General features: G+C 41.9%; 1 protein-coding gene across 1 annotated transcript; it reads right to left on the bottom strand.

The window, feature by feature from the left end:
- Positions 1-14042: 14042 nt before the first annotated feature.
- MRPL44 (mitochondrial ribosomal protein L44) lies at positions 14043-17557 on the bottom strand. Its single transcript, XM_058812414.1, has 4 exons — positions 17377-17557; positions 16612-17080; positions 15551-15729; positions 14043-14394 (listed from the first exon to the last, which is right to left on the bottom strand). The coding sequence occupies exons 1-4, from the start codon at positions 17538-17540 to the stop codon at positions 14205-14207; spliced, it is 1002 nt and encodes a 333-aa protein (XP_058668397.1). The 5' UTR covers positions 17541-17557; the 3' UTR covers positions 14043-14204.
- Positions 17558-17657: the final 100 nt, after the last annotated feature.

Genomic DNA, 17657 nt, shown 5'->3' with positions numbered 1-17657 from the left:
GGGGCCGCGGCTCAGGGGAAGCGGCGGCGGCGGCAGCAGCACCGGGCCCGGGGCGGCGGAATGACGAGCCCGGGCGGAACCTGCGCGACACCTTTATGAGCTCAGCGAGGAGATGGCGGCGGCGGCGGAGCCCCGCGCGCCCGCCGGCTGCAGCGCTCCCTGCCGTGTGGGAGGGCGCACTACACCCCCTCCGTCCCCTCGCGCCGCGACCCCGGCCCGGGGCGGCGCCTCTGGCGGGGCCGAGTCACCCCGCGTGACCCGGTGGGGAGGGCCAGGGATCAGTCCTGTGGAGAATCCCAATGGAAAAATATCAATAAAAAGTGTTAGACTTTTCTCGGAGAGGAGGAGATCGCCTTCCCGCTCAGCGGGGTGCTCGGGGCGGGCTGTTCCCCTCACACCGCGGGGTGAGCGCCTGGCAGTCCCCGCCGCCCGTCAGCCCCTCGTGGGCAGTGGGCTCAGGCGGCTGGGGACAGCGGGAGGTGCTCCGTGAAAGAAGGACCACGTGCCTCGTCCCCAGCCCAGCGCTGCCGGTGTCCCTCTGCGTCCCAAAAGTCTGGAAATTCAGTCTCGGAGCGTGGCGAGAGCGGAGGCGCTCCAGGTCCCAGCTCAGGTGCCCGCCGGTCCTGGCGGCGGGGATGGCCCGGGGGGCGGGCTGGTGGCCCTGGTTCCGTGAAGATCCTCAGGGCGGATTGCAGCGGATTTGTGGGGAGAGCACCCCCACGGGGTCTGGCTTTCTTGGGACGGAGGTGAGAAATGCACAGTTCTCCTTTGGGAATTCGGTGCTCGGCTGGCCGTTCCCCCAGCAGGGGAGAGAGCAGAGGCAGCAGTCCTGTACTTCTGGTACCCGAGAGGAAACCCCAGTCAGCCCCTGATCCACAAAATACGTGTTTGTTCCGCACAAAGGTGCCTAACAGTGTGCGAAATCAATGTTAGAGAAAAAAGTAAATGCACTTTATATTTCAGTGATTTCACCCTAGCAACGCTATGTATTAAAATCTTTTAATGTTTAATGACCCAATACAATGTATTTAGGGTCAAGTTTTGTGCCCCTGACGTCAGTACACATGGGAACAAGATCTGATCCACTGTATTTTCCTCATAGTTTAAGTTAAAAAAATCTATGACTAAGTGTTCAGCATCAGTAATCTGTCCTTCCTCTTCTGATTCCTCTGGATGTGCTATGTGCTAATTTACCTGAGCTGATCAACCAGTTCTAAGTTTTAAACACAGAAGGCAATGCTCTAATTTTTTCCTAGTATGGATGGCAGGAGCTGTTCAAAGTGAAAAATAAACATCACTAAATAATCACCAATGCTTAAATAGCATTCTTAAGAGTAAACAGGAAATATTTCCAGTCTTATAAGGACCAAATTCTCACTGCTTCTCACTGCTGATATTCTTGTAATTCAGAAGCTTTCATTTATTTTGCCTTTTACGAAACATGCTAACATTGTACCTTTTCCAACGACCTAAATGACCTAAAGTAGATGACCTAAATTTAGAAAAAAAAAAAAAATTGAAGGTTAAAAAACAAGTTGTTGTTTTTTCCTGGAAAATCCTTCAGAGAGCAGTGACTGGCCACGCACCTGCTGCAGCAGAGAGTTGCTCCATGCAGGCAGGTTTAGTTTCAACCAGAGTCAAAGGTGGTTTGTAACTGAAGCAGGAGCAAGCAGCTTCCACTGCTCGTGTCACGACTGAACTCATGTCAATGTCACACAGGAACAGCTGCTAATCAAAACTACATCACTGACATTGACATTGTCATTGTCAGTAAAATGTGGAACTGAGCTCCCAGGAAAAATCCTAGCACTGTTTAAGTCGATCAGAAAGTTCAGTAGGAATCTGTGGCTCCAGTTTGCTTTGTGAAGAAACAGTCCTGCCATTATTCTGCTGTTTGATAAGCCTATTGAGCCAAGATAGGCTTACACTAGTGATGAATTACCTATGTTAACATTAACATGGTTTAGAAACTACTATTTGTAAATAACAAGCTTCTCCATCCTGTATCTTACAGAGCAAATTTACCCCAGGAAACTACAGAATGGGACCTCAGGGGTGTGTGAGGATACACAGTGTTACAAATGAGATCTGTGGGATTTGGGTTCTTCCAGAGTCTGTGGGCACACCTGGGGTTCCTACAATCAAGTATCTAAATCTTCCCCTCCTGTTTCCCGGAGGAACCTAAGGAATGCAAGGCCCTAAGTAGAACTGTGTGTAACACTGTTGACATACAGAGCTAAAAACTGGCTGTGGTAACTTCCAGCTCTGTTTCACCTCCCCACAAGCAATAACATAACTTGTGCTCCTCTTCCATTCCTGCTTTTTCTATTTTTTACTGCTCACAGCTAGCATTAATTCCCTCAAAGCAGCTGGTCTGTGTTTTCTCTAAATCACTAAAGGAAAATATCCACAAATAATGCACATGAATAAAACTGCTTCTTGTCATTACATTTGGTTTTTCATTACATATTTTTCTGTTTCACTATGCTAGAATCTGAATTTCCATTCCTGCAGCTTCTCTGTCCAAATTTGTTCTTCATTCTCTCCTTCTAATGACCAGACTTCTGCAGTTGGAAACATACTGTCCAGCTGTTTGTTCCAAAAGTGCTTAATCCCTGCTGCACCTGCTACAGCTTTTAGCATTAAAATTAATTTCTTAACAAGAGGTAAAACATTTATTTTTTTATGCTTGCAACATTTCTCTTTACATAAGAACCAGAATTTAATATTCCAGTCGTGGGTAATAATATCTGAAAGACATTGCTTCGGTAAGATCTTAAATATGGGCCAATAGGGTATAAATTATAATATACAAACACATAATCTAGTGGATTTATTGTCAGGACCAAAAGAAACAAGACTCTAAGAATGTACATTTGGGAGATGAATAAGACATTCTCTGTTTGCCACTAGGATTGAGGTCAATAATATCCACTTTAAAGCAATTAACCCAGCAGGATAAGTGACGTGAAAATTATCATGCTGAAAGGCTAATGGGCTATTAAATCCATCTTGCTTCACCACTGATGGGCACACAGAATTAATCCTGGGATTAGGTATATCGGATGGGATAAACTGCTACCTCACTTCATATTTGTATGTGAAGGGTTTCCTGAAAATGCTAGCAAAGAACACAGCCACAACATTCACTGATGTGCTCCACTCAAGGTTCAGTCCACTGAGCAGAAATTAATGTGTCTGTGCCTGGCCTTATTCAAGCAGTAGCTTTTTGTTAATGAATAGATACGTTTTGGTAAGAGATCAGAACAAGAGAAAGTCATAGTAATGGTTATATAAATCATACTGCCTGTTGACAGTTATTTAAATCTGGACAATTCAGTGCAAGAAAATGGTCAGACAAATATGATTGAATTACAACATTATCTTTACTTGCAATGCCATTTCCCTTGGACATTTCCTACCCACTGCTATGGCATTAATGTAGTAAGAAAAGGTAAATGATGGAAAGCCCTGCCTTTACCCTTAACAGCTGTGAATAAGAAACTGACCTCACATAAAGAGACAGTCTCATCAGCTTGGGATTTTTGTAATTTTTGTAATGAACAAGTTAGTGGTCTGTATTGTTTTCATCTCATCTTTTATTTGTGTGAAATACACCTAATTCATTTGGAGCAATATGGGGTAGGAGATGGTTTTCAGTCACCATATGATTCTCTTCCTGCTTTCTAGATTGGCCAGTGATGTTGAAAGGTTATCAATATTTCAGCCTTGACCCTTTATTTGACACAGTTCTTGAATTCCATCGTGCCTTGAGTGCACAAGATCATATTCCAGTTTGTAATCACAGACTAGGCAGTGGAAAGAACATGCCTATATACAGTTGCAGTGAAGGCAAAATATCTGTCATAGGAATGCATATCTTGTATGCAAGGCAAATGTATTTAATTTTTATGATCATCTTTACAGTACATTTTTAGAGAATGTGCCAATGTTTCTATTACTGTTTTTTGTTTTATACTGGTTTATCATTAGTCTATAAAACCCTGTAGTTGAATGATGCTTTGTAAGCTGTCACAGAAGTTTTGGTAAAATGATTGTTTCATGCATTCTTTCAGAGGGGAGAGTGGAACCCTTCAAACCACAGAGTACATTCATACTTGATCCTGTTACAGCAATAGAAATACAAGGGTAAGTCATATAATATTTTATATTTGCTGGAACATCCCACAGGAATGTTGGCAATGCACAAGGCAGCCCAGAGTCTATGGGTAGAAGAAAAGTTGTGGAACTGATATGAACAAAACAACAAGGATTGAAAAACCCCATATTTAGGACACAAATGTGAAAGACAGAACTCAATGGCGGTAAGACAGTTCAACTCTTCAACTCCTTTAGTTCTAAATTAGAAGAGGGAGACAGAATTTAAACAGACATCTAAACCCCCACAGCTTCTGCAGTATTTGGCTACATGAAGTACTGAACCAGGAAATGCTCTCCCAGCTCTCTGAGCAGGAACAACTTAATTTTCACATTAAACTTTAAAGACTTAAGTTATTTCTTGACCTATAAATGAGATTTGTATTTAAAGCCCAATGTATTTTGAAGTTCAGTTCTTCAGTACCATTTCCACTTGATGATGAGCATTTCCTGCCTGTTTTCTGTAAAACTCCCATGGGAGTGAAGAGAGGCCTTTGTTGCTTTGCACTAATGAATTTAAATTATTGATTAGTCAGTCTAATTTGTGGAAGCTGCTATTGGTTAGTGCTGTCTTAGAAGTGCCTTAGATTGGGCAAAAAGAAATAATTTCACACAGATCTTCAGTGAGGGAAAGACTATTAAAATAGATAGGAGAAACAGCATATTCAGCCAGTGTTCTTCTATTTGCCCACACTTGACAAAACTAACATATTCTCCTTCATACTTCCTTAGAATTTTATTTATTTTAATAAACATTACTTGAGGGCTGATTTGGGAAACACTAGAGTAGAATTAACTGTTCTGAGCAGACATCTTTCAGTGCTCATGGTAACCCTGAACCAGTCTAAAACTGGAATCTAGAAAACAGATCCATAACTTTCCAATTCTCTAAGCAACCTGATTATATAAAGAATGAAAAAGGACAAAAAGAAAGAAAAAAGGTGCAGAGTCACAGTTCCCAAGACAAGTCACAAAATACCTGTCATGCACTGCATGATCTGAAACACTGGGATTGTAAATCAGTGACTCCAATGGAGCAATGTTCGAGTCTTGCCTGATAAACAAAGTTTTGTACACTCCACTGCACAAAGCAATGAATATAACAAGTGTCAGAATAGCTAAACATCATTGAAACACCCATTTGGACCTGAAATGGGATGAAAAAGAACAATATCTTCGAGTTAAAAAATGGAGTTAAAAAATGGACATAACAAAAGAGGGAAATACAGGAAACAGCTTTTTGATGTCAGACACTCAACTAGAAGAATACAGAACATAATCTCTGTCATGTAAATATGGGAAAATTAGGTTTTGCAGTCAGTCCATTTCTGAAAGAAAATATTTTAAAGGACAACTACAAAAAGAAAACCAATTCTATTAACTTTAATGTAATGTTTCTCACTACTGTAATTTTAAAATCTGAGACGCTGTCACCAAGATTTTTTCCATTAATCTTTGAGAATTTGTCTCATTCAAACTGAAGAGAGAAAGGCTTTATGACTGGTAGCAATAACAGATAAAAGTAAAAGCACTAACAGGATGCACAACAGACAAAAAGATCCCCAGAGAATGTAGCACAGGCTCCTGCAGCTGCACTGAGTGGATATGGATAATCCCTGGTAGCTGCAAATACCCTCTTAGGGGAGGTTTTCTGCAGGAGAAGCCTAATCTCAATCCATACATAGGAAAAACAATACCAAACCTAATAATGGCTTAGCACTTTCTCTCCATGTCATTTTCTTCAGAAGTACAAAACAAACCTTCAAATTGTTGTTTAGAATAACTGGTTTAACAAGAAAAATTAATCCCCTGACACTCAGGCCTCCTGTACCTTCTCTGTACAGCAAGAGCACCTGCAGTGTCTTGCCTTGAACTGTGTTTAACACTGCAAGCCATACTTGTAGTTACAAACAGCTGTGAAAAAATTAAGATTTCTTTCAAGAATGCATTCTCTGCTGAAGTGGCAATGACAGACACGTCTCTTGGAAACAATGTGTGGGAATTTCAACTGAGAAGGTTGGTTTTGAAAGCATTTGTCAATTAGAAAAACTCTCTTTTAACCAGGAGATAAAAAAGAAAAATGCTTATCTTCATGTGACTTAACCAAAATATCTTGACATGAAAAAGAAGCATTTTTCATTACGTGACAGGAATATTTAATATTTACTAGCTACATGTTTAAATAAATTTTTAAAAATTTGAAAAACAACAGAACAAAAACCCAACAATGAAACAACCACCAGAAACAAATGAATAGTCAATGGCGTGTTGTGCACAGTAACATTCCATGTACTGGGTTTTGGAAATGGGGAAAGAGTAAGTGTTCAGAACTTTATCACAGCCTGAACAAAACAAAACCTTGGTGTGGATTGTGGGCAGCAAGAGAATTAATAAATACTCTGAAGCAGCACAGTGAATGAAAAAGTTGGGATAACAGCAGGAGAAATTAGCAGTGTTTTACTGACATAAACAGAGACATTTGAGACATACACCCCTGATGTCCAAGAGATGTTATATAAATGGAAAAAAACCCTACCAGCAAGGTCCTCTGGGCTACCTTGGATAAGGAAAATTGGTGGGGAGAAGGAACCTGACAGTTAACAAATCATAACAAATATGGAAACAAAAATATTACAGAAGCTGTTAGGAAACCATAGTATTTCTTACAAAGTAAGACTTATAATCAAGTCTCTTGTAATTGTAGAGTTTGTTACCCTGTTAGTATAACTTTTCAGATCTCTCTTCTGAGTTTACCCTGACTTTCCTAAACTATCAAGGTCCACTTTATGAATACATAGAGGTTTTACATCCTGCTCCTTTTTGCAAGTGGTTGTTTCAGAGCCCAGGGCTTTACTAATAAAGGTCCAGCTCTGCAATTGTTACAGTTTGATGTGTTCATAGCCAGCTTATAAATACTGCTCTGAAACCTTCAGGTCCTTGTCCCCCCCTGCACGTTCCTCTGTGGCACAGATATCTGCCCAGCTGCCATGGGGACACGTGCAGGCAGGAGATAGAGGGGATGGAGCAGCTTTGTGCATTGCTGCACTACAGCTTTGCTGATTAGGAGTGTACACACTCAAAACAGAACTAATTTAAGCAAAGCAACAATTGACAGAGAAAGGTTTCACAGTAATTATTGAAAAGTTTTCATTCATACTGACCTAGGCATTTGCCAGGGTAAACTCCTTTTACACTCCTGGACAGAGATCACTGTTCAAACCCACCTGCCAAAAGGCTTAGCACTTCCTATATTTTCTCATTAGAAACAGTCAGTGAATGTTCAGAGCACTTGTGTTTTGTTTCTTTGCTGCAGCCCCCCAGCATTGCCAGGCAATGCCCACAATTGCCCTCGGTGCTCCAGACAACCAGTATCGTCCCCTTATATAATGAAATCCAAATAACCATTTGTCACAGCTCCTTGGAATAACATCTTCATGTTAAATGATGTACTGTTATGCTCCAAAACTGGAAATTATCTTGAAGCATAAAATTATTCCTTGCAGGCTTCAAAAATTAGCTAGTAAGAGTCAGATAGCTCAGCAGTGTATACTGTCACTAACAACAAATTCTTTCTGCAGCAGGGGGAGTTTTCTCTAAAGGAAAATTTCAAAACTTATTCCAGATTTTATCAAACTTTATTATTTTTGTTGTTATCATTTAATCCCTGATGCTTTTGGCTACTAGGAAATGATGAGTATAGTACTCCAATCAAGGGAAAAAAAATGTTCAAACTTCTTTTTAAATAGTCTGTTTTTATATATGAGATCAACCAAATTCAACCTGATCCATGATCATCTCTTAAACACTTGATCTTACAGCTGAGCTTGCAGGGTGCAGTTGAAATAACCAATTAGGAACTAATTGGTTTGAAAGGAAACTTTCAAAGAAATAAACTATGAAATAAATGACCTAATTCTGAAACCTGGGAATAATCATCAGTTTGCTTCTGTGCTTCTGTTCATGGTCTAGATTTCCATGAACTTCAGCAGGCTGCCTGCTGGTCATGCAGCACAGAGCCTGAATCAAAGAAACCCTCGCAAAGCTCACTTGGCCATCGTGCCTGCAGTCACAGGACACTGTCAGAGCAGATTCCCAGCAGCTGGGAAAAAAAATGTGCAATGCTGTGGGGCTGAAGTGAAACTGGGTGGGTGTGGGCATCTAAGTTCCTTCTAAAGTAATCAGAGCAGCAGTAGAAGCAATAATGAATTGCCATGGGGGGATCTGCTAAGTGTCAATATGAATGTCATCTTTTTTCTTCTCCAATTGTTGTCTCATTGCCTGATGGCCACAGGTTGTTGGAAACTGCCTGACTGAAAACATGCTGAAATAGCATCACATGATATTTGAGGTAGGAATTAAATATTTAACATATATCTTTACTGCAAAAGAAACATGAAAGAAAACTGAACTGTGCTCTTATATTATAAACAGAAAATGACAGGGAAACAATTCAAATCTAAACCCATCACCTCCCTAGTAATGAAAACCTAATCAAATTATAAAGTAGCTCTCCCAAGCTCATTGCCATAGTTGTTGCTCAATCAGAAGGTATGTGTAATAGAATAGGAAACCTTCTGACACACTTTTAGATTAGGCTACTGTGTTTTTCCTGATGGACTACTATAAACATTTCCACTTTCCATCACTTGAAATTAAAGAGAATAAATTCCATTAACTTTCAACTAGCTCAACTACTGAAGCCATTTTCTGTCTGGACTCTTTTCCTTCTTAAACATTCTCTGATGCTGGACTGATTTTCACAAATTGTTTTGTTCTGTTGTCATCCTAAACACCTTTTTGCCAGTAACTTGGAGAATAAAGCTGTGCCTCCTAGTGCTACTGAAATAACCACTAAAGTAACTGGAGTTCTTTATTTAACCACCAGAACTTTTAGACAAATCCTTGCCCTCTGATGGTGGGAATGCTTCCCCTGGTTAATCCTCCTCTAACATGACTAATTCTGTGACACTTCCTTAGTTTCAACAGTATTTTCTTAATTTTGCAGAACTGCCTCTGTGGAGGAAATACTCCACAAGAACAGGTTTCAGAATGCTATCTTTGAACTCCAATTACTCTGAATTTTCTCTCATAGGTTTAGGTCTAGTGTAGGCAGTGGAGCTCCACCTGTGTGTTTCCTGCAGCCACACTGATTTTTCATTCCACTTGGCTTCATTGTTTGACCTGGCAATATCCCCTGCATTACCTCAGAGATATTCATCCCAAATCTGGATACATCCCCCAAATCTGCTGTCTCAGCATGGCAGTGGGTTTCCCCTCACTCACTACCTGCTGTGTGGCACCATTCTCTAGAAATGGTCAAATAAGTGAGAGCAGAACATTTTAAAACTTCCAAACTTTGTGACTTCAGAAACTGATATCCTGCACCAGTCACGAGTATTTCATTTCTCCCTTCTCTAAGGTTGAAAATTTGCCAGGGGCACTTTTCCTCCCCACCCAAGTACAGCCTACAAAAAGCCAAACAGATACACTGGCATTGACAAACTGAAGATTTGATTCAGTACCTGGCTAAATATGTGGGAATCATAAAACTACAGAACCTCTTGTCAGGAGCAAAGGATTACAGCTCACCATTGTCTACTGAAACAACTTGCATTAAAAAGTGTTAAGTTTTTTGAAGGCAGATATTAAAATATTGTGTCAGAACTTTTTTTTTTTTGCAAGTTGCATATTTTTAGTATTCGGAAATGCTACATAAACATTGGCCAGGTAATTTAAATTACTACTATAAAAAGCATTTTTAATAGAAATAGTTACTTACTGATGAAAATTATTTTGGTTTCCTATATAAAGTAACAAAATCAGGTGCTTTAAACCAAAATGGTGCCTTCAGGAAAAAGAGTATTAAACTAAAAGAGTCAGGTAACAACTTACCTAAAAATGTTACTCAAGTTAGAAATACAAATGTTGCTCTGATTTATATAAGCATTCCAGACTAAAGGAAAACACAGGACTGCAGAACTATTGAGATATCCCTTAAAGGGGAGCCCTGAAGCATGTTCAACACTCAAAGAAATTTTAATCTCATTGCAATTAAATGTAAAATTCCTCCAACATCAATAAAATCAAGATTTCTTCTGATAAAGAACATTGGTATAAGAATAAGTGAGCACAACTGGCAATGAACAGTTCCAGAGGTAAAGAATAAATTTTAATTTCCATATCAGAAAAGCGAGGTTCTGTAATTGTTTCCAGCTGTAGCAACAGGAGCAACAGATTTACTGTGTCCAAAATTAACATGTTTGATTATAAACCTGTAAGTTCAAGAGCACAGTCCCCAGCACAGCTGCCACAGACTGGCAGAAACATTACACTTATTACACAGAAATAGACAGGGATGATGTTTACCTTCTCCCTAGAGGTAACCTTTTCCCAAGGAAGAGCAGCCCAGTTTTTATGTGCACCACGAAGAGCTGCATTGCAGTGTGCCTGTGATTTAGGAATCACCAAGTGCCTTCAATAATGCTCTGATTCTGTCACACAGAGCAGCTGTTCCCACTCTGCAGCCTCAAACTACAGCAGGGGCTATTTACTGACCAACTGGTGAGCCCTGGATCTTTAGTTTCTTAGGCAAGCTGAAAAGGCAAAAATGCAAAACTAGTGCCATTACATCTGGGGAATTGATTTAGAAAGAAAAAAACCAATCTGTCCTTGTTGAGAAGTGTTTGCTTCTCAACACTAAATGCATCTCTCAATATTAAACTTCAAAGCTCTGATGTAACAGAACCCAAATAGTTCAGAGCCTCTTTAAAGTTACCACAGCACTCAGTAAAGTTAAGGACAAGGGAAAGTAGGGCTCTTCTTATGTTTGTGTACTGCATCATCCCCTCCCTCTGCCCTGCAAAACACAATGACAACGCATCTTTTGATGTTGTGAATTCTTCATGGCTTTGTATAGCAGCATAACACCAGAGCACCTCATTTAAATTTTTGATTTATCATATAATCCAAGAGATTGTTATAAGAAGTAAAAAAATAATTGTCATAAACCAGTAAAAGCTTTAACTTTTCACCAGCAACTTCAAACTCTGAATTAACACCGAGATAACTGTGAAATGATTGTGTGTTCATCTTCTGCCTTTAAGTCACAGCAACAATTCACACAAGAATTATTCCTGGACTTTATTTTGTTGTTGTTAAGAGAAAACTGAAGCCAAACATCTGGTTATTGTAACCAGAAGCTGCATCTGAAAGCAAGAAGACAGAACTGGGTGTTCAGTCACATCACTGAACTGCTGAGACACAGGAGCAAAGGCACAGAGAAGCAATGGAGCAGCTTCTGTTCCTGAGATCAGAAGCAACTTAACAGTGCATGAAAGCATATTGTGAAACATTTTCTCCAATTACTTAGCTGCTACCAATAGAATACAACTTCTCTCACCTTCCTCAAAATAAAATTACTTCTACAACACTTGAAAAAAAAGACAGGATGTAGATGACAGAAACAGAGTAATCCAAGACCATTCACATACTGGATTTACCTAACATTTAGAGAAAAAGCAAGTCTAGGTTACTAGTGTTTCCTACTGTTTAGTGAGTTTACAAATGTAATTTTTGTAACAATAATCTAGTTCTTCAATGGGTTGCAAGAATAAAATGTCATGTTTCCTTCCTGTCAGTCATTATGGACAGTCTGCTCAATCTGTTGTCTTTTGAAAGATAAATAAAATGTGACTGAGAAAGGAACAACTACAGGGGGACATAAATGCACTTGTACTCAGCACCAATGCAAGCAGCTCACAAAGCACTTGTCAGACAAAACTGCCATGGAATTTCATGAACAATATTTGTGAGCTGCCATTTTCACCACACTTTATAGCTAACTATTTATGTAGGTCTGACAAATCTTTTAACTATGCTATGGTTTATGGCTACTGATTCAAAAAACAAGGAAAAACTTTGGTAACCTGAAGTATGCAAATGATCCCACTAGCACAGCTGTAGATCCTGAAATACATGTTGAGTGTCAGAAATTAAGGCACAGATATCACATAAAATGCTTTTTTGATCTTTAGAAATGTGAAAATTGGACATTTTCTTACAAAAACTCCTGTTTCAGTCAACACCTCTATAAGAACCCAGTCCTTTCTTTCCATGTCCCCAAATTGTCTTTTCATTTGGTCTTAATACATTCCATTTGTGTGCCACACAGTAAACTGATTTATCTTGCATCACTCATCTTTTACCAGCACAGTATTCCACTTCTCCTAGGACTTATGCTCACATTCCAAACTATAAAGCCACAGGAAGGAGATCTTGTTTTCAAAGGTAAACTGACTGAAATTTGCTTCTCCATCTCAAAATGCATAAATAAGTATATAAAAGCAGTAGGTAACTTGGGCTGTAAAAAATCCTCCTTCACTATTGTCATTTTAAAATAGGTAAAGAGCAATAACCTCACCTGGAAACTAAAAATAGCATGAGTAATTTTACCATCTTTTCACATTTTGCTCTTATTCCCCTGGAATATAGTGACCTTATTGGCTTTGCTTATGTAAGTGGTAATGGATTGCCTAGCTGGAATTTTTCGTTTAACAGCAGCAATTTTGTGCATATTTTCTGCTGGGCTGATCTTTCTGCCCTCCTTTTTGCACTCCAGCCCTCCCTGGTGTGCCCTCTCAGCCAGGGGCAGCAGGAGCTCTCACTGCTCTGCAGCCACAGTTCCACACTGGGCAGATGCAGGGCACTGAGTGCTGGAGACACCCAGGGTCACACACAGACTCCTCCTGCTCACACCAATGAATCTCTTTCCACTGGGTTGGTACAGCCAGCACTCACTGTCACAGCACAGGACCTTTGGCTGCCAAGTGTCCTTCCCTAAATCCATCTTGTGGGCCAAAGGCAAAGGATGTGTTGTGAGGACAGCACTATCAAACATGGATCAGTGGCCATCAGCCTGATTCTCCCCCTCCTTAGTGAAGGCACTTTCATTTACCTGGTGTCTTCCTGTGCAATCAGTGCTCACAATGGGACAAAGCAGGAAACACTGCTGAACATCCAGCTTCTTGGTCCTACATCCAGCTTCTTCCTTGCAGGGCTCAGACAAGTTTGTAATAGATGCTCACTCCTTTTTTAAGAAAATTATTCCAAAATAGCTGCAGTTCTCACACATCTGTTGCCCTCTGGCAGACATGCTGAGTTTCTGACATCTAACAGAAATATCATGCAGGTACCTAAATTATTCCAAAGTGTCCTTCCATACATTTGGAGTTACACTAAAACAGCTACAGATGTTGCAAACAAGACAAACACTGATTTCACTGAATCCAATACTTCTATCATGGGACTGTTTAAATGAAAGAACATGGACTAAACAGAAAAGGTACCAAAAAGAAAAAAAAGAGAAAAAAAGAAAAAGCTTATAGCCTATGATGAAATCATGTTCTCCAATTTCTTTAGGTTCAGGCCTTCATGATCCTAATTTTCACCTATTTCTCATTTTGCAGCAGAGGCATTTCTACAAGTTTTAAAAATCTTTCAGAGCGTGGTCCAACAATAAAAACCAATGTGCACGGCAAATAAAATTTGGATGAAAGCAGTGAGACCTCAGAGTTTGAATCCCCAACAGTGTCAGGATCATCATCACACCTGATGTTTTCAAAAAGTGAAGGACACATTGATCCAGATCCAATCCAAAGGCTGATGTAACATATGTTAATTCAACTCAGCTGATTACAAATCCTCTCCAAACAATCTCTGAGAAAGCATTCATGAAAGCTGTTTCTGTACAGTGAGACTTTGTCACACGTTATTAAACATCACTAGAGATGGTCTCCTGTGATGCACAGCAAAACTTCTGAGCCAAAAGGCAAAAATTCAGATTAAGGGCACTTCTTTTACATCCAGGAAAATGAGCAAACCTTAAATATTGTGCAAAAGGAAAAGACTTTATTTAACACCATACATGACTCTGAAGTTTCACGCACTGAAGACCAGAAAAACAAACTGTATTTTGCCTTTCCAAATACACCTAGATTCAACATGGAAGTCATTGATTTTTAAGATACACCAGAAATGTCTTTTAGCATCTAGTTACTGCTGATTGCCTTTTCCTTGTTTGTTTCCTTTTCAGCTGCCAATTCTTGTTTGGGTTTGGAGTAATCCCAAGGTCTCCTGTTCTCTGTGTACCCATAGAGCTTCCGCAGTGCCACTCGTGCAGCCTCCTCCTCTGCAGCCAGCAGTGTTTCACCAGGGCCTTCAGCTAACATCTTCTTATCACTTGGGGAAGAAAACCAAAGTTACAACCATGAAAAACCAAAGTTTCCATCATAAAACCCTGAGCACTGCTGTGTACTGTCAATAAAATAGATTGGTTTTTCTCCAATGTCTGTGAACACTGACTTTTATATACACACAATGGAAACATTTCTGTTGGTCTTTCCTGCAAAGGTAAGAAATTGTATATTCAGTAATGGAAACTCAGATCAGAAATGTGTCCATTTCCTGGGAGAACACCACTGTTCATTTAGGTTCCTAACACAGCACTGATTCTTTACAGCATTCAATTTGTCAGCCCTGATAAAAATACGCAAATTTGTTACCCTGGTTAGCTTAAACAGGAACTGAAGTGCTTTTGTCTTTTCTCCTCCCCTGGTAAGGAAGTATTTCAAACTGCTTCAAAAGGACTGAGAAGCTCTCTCTGTTGTGAATTATGTGCTCATGTCTGTTTAACAGTTCATGAAGGGACACCAGGGATTCCTGAAGAGAAACAATCAAAGTTCCCTTCTTTTTTATAAGATACATTTTATAGGGGACAGAAACCAAAGCAGGGTAAAGCAGAACAAGTCAAGGCATGTGTTCATCTGCAGCTCCTTTAGGAGAGCAGCAGTGATGTGGATTCTGTCCTGCCCCACAGGAGCACTGTCACTGCTGGGCACTGACCACACCTGACACAAATGCACCAGGGACAGCTGGCACTTCCTAAGAGCCTGGACACAGACACTCCTATGGGCCAGTTTACAGCGCTGCTGATTTTCAAACTTAAAAGCTTCTCTGGAACTTAATGAGTCTCTCTCCAACTCACTCCCCTGATGTCTCTTTATGCTTGCCTAAGCCCTGGATACAGCTGTGGTCCATCCAAAGCCATGCAGTTATGCTGTTCCCAAAGTTCCTGTGTCAGATCACTCAGAACACACCCAGGCCCTTTGGTGCACCCTGTTTAGCCTCTGGAGCCCTTAGTCAGAGACTGTGTATGTATCATGACAGCAAGCTATGGCCAATGCTTAAATGGCTCATTGTATATGGAACTTACTATCACATTTCTTTTCTGGAACAACCTGACCAAAAAGCATGAGTAGAAAAGTAAAAGACCATCTTCCCTCCTTCTCACTCCTCCAATTAAAGCCATTTAACTTTAGATTAATATTGCACTAACCAGTACAACCCAACAAAGTAGACTGGCAGGACTGTGCTGACTCCCAGCTGCCTGGTAATTCTTGGTTCTGGAGCAGAGATATTCCTCTTGGTCAGTTCTTCCAGCAGTAAGCCCATAGGATTTACAACTTCCCAGATCTCAAACAGATCTTTTCCAATCAGCTGCGGAATAAAAAAGTCCTAAACAAGAAAATTTAGAAGTTACAATTAATGGCTTGAGATTCTGGTGTCTCCTAATGAAAATACAGTGTGAAGAGACAATAACTGACAGTGAATTGCTGAAATGAATGATAAAGCTGCCTCAGTGCCCCATCCCAGTGCTCGTGATTGTGGTGTAGCCACCGACAGACTTGTGCCCGGGGCAAAGTCAGCCCCAGACCCAGAGCAGGGACAGCTCCAGCCCGAGGGACAAGCTGTGGCAGCAGAGGAGCTGGGGCAATACCTGGGAATGTGCAAACCCACGGGTCCTTCACCTGTTGGGATCACTCTCTTGTCTGTGAGAGCTCCTTGTTCTTACAGACACCTCTCAATGCTCTTGTACCAGGAAAAACATTTTAACAAACACTTCCCCATGGCAAAACTAATAATAAGTGAAAAGGATGACAAACAACAATACCTGCTAAAACTACTTGGTCCCACTGAATTTCAATCAAACATTTTTGTACAAAATATCTTCAGGGGCTTGCACTCCTACATGCAAAATCTATGAATTCATCTGTGTTTATATAAAATGGAGCTTTTTTAAATTGAAGATAAATGAAATCTCACATGGAATCATTTCATTATCTGATAATATAGTGCATGGACTATAATGCTTTCCCTTACCAACTTTCAGCAAATATTAATATCACCATCATAATCCAGAAGTGTATGATTTCATGTACTTGATCAGCCTTCTTAATGAAAAACCCCCCAACAAAATTCCCAACCCCCAAACCCCAGATGATCACCACCACACCAGATATCATCGGTAAATTGTCTTGTTACAGGTATTGTCAAACTTCTGCCAACCTCCCTGGATCTCTCCCCATCCAGGTACAGACCAGCAGTCATTGAACCTACCCTGACAAAGATCCCGGTTCTCTCGGGCCCGCTGCTTTCCAGCAGGGCTCCTATCACAGCGAGGAACGTCCTCTGCAGCACGTCTGGAGGGGCAGGAAAATCCCTGCAGAGCGCCAGGTCCTGTATGGACAGGTTTTGAGCCACATAAGAGACAAGTTCGCGACTGGTCAGAAAATTAACCAGTGCTTCTACGCCCTTTGCAGGTAACTCTGGGTAGGCGCCTTCAAAGCATCGCGCCAGGTACGCGCGGGCGAAGCGCAGCCCTCGCTCCGCAAGGCCGGTGTTGTCCTGCAGCTGAAGAGCGACCGCGTCCTTGTCCAGCCCCAGCTGCCGGCGCCTCGCCTCCTCGCTCTCGATGTAGCAGGGGTTAACAAACGCAGTCTTGAGAAGGTCCAGGGCGAAGTTTTCCTGCACCCGGTGGCTGAAGGCCTGGATCTCCGCGTGGTAATCCCAGTTGGGCTTCTCGGACCTGCGGGCGCGGGAAGGGAACCAGCTCAGGAACGGAACGCGTTACCCGCCCCACGCCTTTCGAAAGGGCACGAGAAACGAGATTGAGCTTGAACACCAAACCCAGTATTTAAATCCCTGGGGTCGGTTCCGCACCCCCGTCTGCCTGCCCCGTTCAACCCGGACTATGCCAACCTGCGGAGCTCAACCCATTCTGCTCCAAAGCGTGAGCAGACGGGGCCTAAACGTTCTGATTTTCCCCTTTTTGAGGCCGTCGCACCCCTTCTCCAAGTCCCGCCCGCCTCTCCCGCCGCTCACCGCCGCTGCGGAGGCGCCTGCAGCCGCTGCAGCTCCTGGTACGCCCGGAGCCAGCGCTTCTTTTCGGGGGGCGGCGCGGTGCTGAACGCGGTGCCGAGCCCGGTGCCCCGCCCGGCCCCGGCCAGGAGCGGCCGCGCCGCCCGCAGGAGCAGCCGCGCGGCCATGGCGGGTGCGGGCAGGGGCGGCTCCGCCCCGCGGCTTCCGGGCGGAAGCGCTCCCGGCCGGGGCGGCGGAACCGGGCCCGGGCTCTGCGGCCCCCGCCGGGCACGCCTGGACCCGGG

Source organism: Ammospiza caudacuta, chromosome 11 (genome assembly GCF_027887145.1).
Source record: "Ammospiza caudacuta isolate bAmmCau1 chromosome 11, bAmmCau1.pri, whole genome shotgun sequence".
Classification (NCBI taxonomy): Eukaryota; Metazoa; Chordata; class Aves; order Passeriformes; family Passerellidae; genus Ammospiza; species Ammospiza caudacuta.
Note: the sequence above shows the minus strand (reverse complement) of the source record. Positions and strands in the feature narration are given on the sequence as shown.